This window comes from Eurypyga helias, unplaced genomic scaffold (genome assembly GCF_000690775.1).
Source record: "Eurypyga helias isolate BGI_N326 unplaced genomic scaffold, ASM69077v1 scaffold8927, whole genome shotgun sequence".
Lineage (NCBI taxonomy): Eukaryota > Metazoa > Chordata > Aves > Eurypygiformes > Eurypygidae > Eurypyga > Eurypyga helias.
The window spans coordinates 1-5075 of NW_010261068.1; the positions used below are offsets into that span (position 1 = coordinate 1).

Below are 5075 nucleotides of genomic sequence, written 5' to 3' on the forward strand. Positions count from 1 at the left end.
CATTCTATGATTCTATGATAGTTGAAAAACATTTGTAAGCATTTCTAAGGTTACAAACAATCAGAACTTTAAAAGATTCACAAAGTCCAGATTAAAATTCTTGTAAGCTCATTTAATATATTTACTTATGTTGCTTGGGTTTTAGTAACAGAGATGTTCCTAGGAAGTGAGTCCTAAGATTATCTATTTGTACAATTTCTTACTACAAGTATGTGTTATCAACAGCATCTGGACTACCAAACTAACACAAGATTTATATGGCCAGTAACAATCCCAACAGCAGAAAGTTTAATCTTGTTTTTCAAATTTTGAAATTTCTACTCTCTGTAGAAATTCAGTGGACAGAAATAGTTGAAGTTGTTTTTTCATTTCCAATGTCTTATTTTGCATGTCTGAGAACAGTTTTCTTTGAAAGATCTTAATTATTTTCAGTCCTGCATATTGGCAACTACTACATTATATAAAAGATATAAAAGGTATTTCTCAAGATAATTTCTATTCCATTTTGGCTTTTCCCACCACCCCTTTGGGATAATATTTTAATTGCTAAAGCTCAACAAGGTTTTATGTGGAAAATTTCACTGTTTTTTAAAGGAGTACAATGTATCTGTCTTCATACCTGTATATCCTTTTTACCTGTGTCTGTAACAAAGTCATTAGATGTTCATGCTGGTACATGCTGTGTGGGGTTTTTTTTTTTTTTTTTTCCTTTTTTCTCTTGAAAGAGACCAAGTTAACTGATTTTTGAGAGCTTAAGTTGCTGGGGTGAGATACTTACCTGTTACAAAATATTACTGGTACACTGATTTTTATCCTGTTACAGTAATTCAGTAACTGATGACCTGAGTTTTCTTGTGCAAAGCATATGGCTCTCTTAGAAGCAAGCAAACACACTCAGCGTGTGTTCTGTCTAGTAACAGAAGGTAATGCAAAGTCTGCTTAATTAGAAATACAGAAGTATCTCAAGAAGCACCAGTGAAACATCCCTTAGACCTGACAAAGCAGGATAATAAATTATCTTTCCAAGCATAAATATTTGCATGTTTCTTGGTAAATGGTTTAGCTCTTTTATTTCCAGGGCTTAAAGGCATCTGTAGCAGCTGAATAGTGCAACATAGTGATATTGCTGGTGAAAGAGCAAAGCTTATTTCTGTACATGCAAATAGAATATTGCACAGGGGATGCGTTTCCTGCCCACATGCTATTTTGTTACATGGTTAGATTATTTCATCTTCACTTAAGCTGTCTGGACGTGCAACCATTAGTTTGTATTCATCAGCTATTTATACAAAAGGTGCCTATAAATTTTGTAGACATCCTATTTTGTGTGGGCTCTTGAAAATGTGGCCCTCTGTGCAAAGATACCCATCATAAAGCTGCTACTAATACAGGGACTGGAGGATGTTTTAAAATCTATTTCTGACTTTTGTTCTGTAGTTCTGTAGACACAGTTAGAGACCCTGAGAAAGGAATGGAAGGAGAATGAAGTAGAATATGCTGTTTTTTGGAAAAACCTGGTTCAAATGAAATACTCTGCATTGTAGAGTCACATGAAGACTTGTTCTCAGCCACTGCACGAAGACACGTTTGGTGGACATCTGAAAGTTGGTTTAGCTCAGATTGCTGCTATGGAAATCACACGGGGAAACCACAGAGACAACAAAGCTGTGATCCGTTATCTGCCTTGGCTTTACCATCCTCCTTCTGCAATGCAACAGGGGTGAGAATGCTTTTCCACAAAAAGGAATACTAAAATGAGTTAGAAATCTTCACAAAATTCTATGTTTATTGCCAGGTTTCATAGATAAGACCTGCAGTAGGGAAGGGTGGCCGTGAGACATTGAAACAGCTGGTGAGCAGCTCCCCGATCCTTAACTGAGGAGTTCATCAATGCAATATTTAAAGTACATGCCAATGGGACAGTGAAGGCAACTTTATTGGCTTGATTGGTGTTACCCTGGAAATGAACGTGTTACAAATCTAGATACAGACAGTGAAAAGCACACAGGTACTTGATCAGTCCTAGAGTTACAGAAAATCTGTTGGGAATTACAGAGAATACAAAGCTAAATTACCTTTGAAATTATGGAGTACAAATAAGTGAAAATGGTAAGTATAAGCCTGTTGATATGATGATAAAAGTACTAACTTTACTCTTTCCTGACAGGCCCAAAGAGTTCATAGAATGTGTGTCTCACATTCGTTTGCTGTCCTGGCTACTTCTGGGGTCTCTGACACACAATGTTGTCTGTCCGAATTCTCCATCATCTTGCATGCCTATTCCACTGGATGCGGGTTCACAGATTGCTGACCACCTTATTGTTATTCTGATTGGATTTCCAGAGCAGTCAAAGGTAAGGGATTCTGTGTTTTAAGTGGAGATGTGCTACATAATGGCCTTATTATTGCAAACATTTATTTCTTTGTAAGAAAAAGGGAGGGGTAAAACCTTGTTAAAACCTGGGATCTAGGGAGAGAAATCTCTGTAGTTTTTCTTGCATAGCTGCCTGTTCATGCATAGAAAACTGGTGATGAAATCGCTACAACTGAGTTTGAGATTCAACTATTTCAAAATATCTCGGCACAGGAGTGAGGAAGGAAAACCTGAATTTCAAGTTGAAGCTTTAGCAATAACCATCTCTGTAGCAGATCTCTAGAAAGTATTTTTTTCTAGTTGTATAGTAGAATTGGCTAACTTATAAATAATGTTATGATCAAAAGTTAATTACAAACAGCAATGGTTAAGCACAACTTTTTTTTCTCAAGGCTCTCTGTACAAGAAGAGTTGTTGCAAGTTGTAAGCCATTTGTGACAGTAGTTTAACACAGATAGAACAGCAGTCTTTGGCACCAGCCAGGGTTTTATTAGCACCAGAAGCAGAATGATCACACATTTATCTTGTACATATAATCTCCCTTTGTTTCCTCTCACCCAGCCAAGACACTGGTGCTTCTCATTCATTTCTTTGGCCTTTTTTTTGCTCTTTCAAATGCCTCTTTCTGGTTACCAAGCAACCATTGCAATGTTTGGTGCAGTCCTACTTCCACAAAGCATGAATTGCTGTTGCACTTGCAAATTGAGAAAACATCTCTGACCAGAAGCATCTTTCTTGTAACAAAGTAGTTAATGTCCAGCACTCCTGCAGGCTCAGACATGTAGTAGCCAAGAGCCATGTCTGAGTATGCAAAATGAATTCTCTGTTAGCTTTTCAAAACTTGCTTTCCTTGACTGTGAGCAGTTCTGTCCTAGCAAGGTAGAAATGGATGTTGGATTAACAGATGTAGTATGTATGGCAGCCTTCCTTCCAGGTGATCAGAATCTGAGTGACTTACCCCAGCAGCATCTTTGAAATGCAGTCATACATGCCAGACCCTCCAGGCCTTCCACAGACTGTGGTGGTGTTTTCCATCAAGAAGGTCTCACGACTAGTCCCAAATAACTGTTCTGCAAAACTAACCTTCCCTTTAAAGGCACTGACCTTAGTGCCATACACTAGGCTTGCATGGGAGTGTGCGTTTGCAAATGCAGTTTTTAGTCTGTAAATATTAGAACAGTTTTTAAACATGGAGAAGATGTTATCAAGTGTCCTTGACTTACTAGTTCCTGTGGGAGGGAAATGTGGGAAAGTGAGGGGTGAGACTGCACAGTGGGATGCAAGACAGAGTGGGATACATGGCTTTGAAAGCCTCTGCGCCATATCCTAATACACTTACTTAAATAAACATTTTCCTTTATTTTCTGTTTCTACAGACATCTGTTCTGCACATGTGTTCCCTCTTCCATGCATTTATATTTGCTCAGCTTTGGACAGTGTATTGTGAACAAACAGCAGTAGCTCCGACAGTCCAGAATCAGAACGAATTTAGCTTTACAGCAATCCTTACAGCCCTGGAGTTCTGGAGCCGAGTGACACCTAGCATCCTACAGCTAATGGCACATAACAAAGTGGTGAGTCACGTGCTGGGTACAGGGTTAGTGCAGATTAAACTCCGAAGCCTTGGCTTTGGTTCAGTGTTCAGTGGAATGCATCAGACTATGAATCAAAGTCATAAAGCAACTTTGCTTTTGAGAAATTAAAGGGAAAGCTAATTAGTAGTGGCTTAACCTTGCAGTGGGCCTGAAAAAGGATCTAGCCAGGATCTGCCTGAAACAGAATTAAGAGCTGGATTCGCTGCTTGGTGGGTTAAGGGCTCCCTGCATCAGGCCTCATTTTATCTATCTTCCTGCTCTTCACAGCTGTCCTATTCTTTCATTTGGCTCTGCCTTACAAGAGCAAGTTAAGTGTTTTAGGATAATTCTGTGCATATCCATTTGAATATTTTTTACAACATGATGGTGAAAAATTACACGAATGCTGACCCTTGACTACTCATGATCCATTGGTTACTCATCAAAAATAAGCTACACAAATACCTCTGGAAACATTTTTGAGTAATGAATGACTTCAAGGAGGTATCTCTAGAGAGAAGGTTTGAAATGTTCACTTGTATTGGGTGTGCGTGGCAAGGTTTTGGTAGCAGGGGGGCTATAGGAGTGGATTCTGTGGGTAGCTGCTAGAAGCTTCCCCCATGTCTGATGGAGCCAGTGCCAGCTGGCTCCACGTTGGACCCATTGCTGGCCAAGGCCAAGCCCATCAGTGATGGTGATAACACCTCTGGGATAACATGCATAAGAAGGGGATAAAACTGAAGAAAGAGAATTTTTAGCAGAGTGAGGGACCAGCTCTGCAGACACCCAGGTCAGTGGAGAAGGAGGGGTAGGAGGTGCTCCAGGTGCCGGAGCAGAGATTCCCCGGCAGCCCGTGGTGCAGCCCATGGTGAGGCGGGGTGTGCCCTGCAGCCATGGGGGGTCATGGGGAAGCAGAGACCCATCTGCAGCCCAGGGAGGACCCCACACTGGAGCAGGGGAATGCCCGAAGGAGGCTTGTGACCTCATGGGCAGCCCATGCTGGAGCAGGCTCCTGGCAGGAGCTGTGGCCCCGTGGAGAGAGGAGCCCAGGCTGGAGCAGGTTTGCTGGCAGGACTTGTGACCCCAGGGGGACCCAGGCTGGAGCAGCCGCTCCTGAGGAGCTGCAC

General features: G+C 41.2%; 1 protein-coding gene across 1 annotated transcript in view; it reads left to right on the top strand.

Moving 5' to 3' along the window:
- Positions 1 to 1545: 1545 nt before the first annotated feature.
- LOC104512304 (protein unc-79 homolog) overlaps positions 1546 to 5075 on the top strand; it is a 12637-nt gene continuing 9107 nt past the window's right edge. Inside the window, exons 1-3 of the mRNA XM_010155225.1 lie at positions 1546 to 1720; positions 2168 to 2354; positions 3751 to 3948. Coding sequence (XP_010153527.1) covers positions 1551 to 1720; positions 2168 to 2354; positions 3751 to 3948 — 555 coding nt within the window. The 5' untranslated portion in view covers positions 1546 to 1550. The remainder of the gene's footprint in view (positions 1721 to 2167; positions 2355 to 3750; positions 3949 to 5075) is intronic.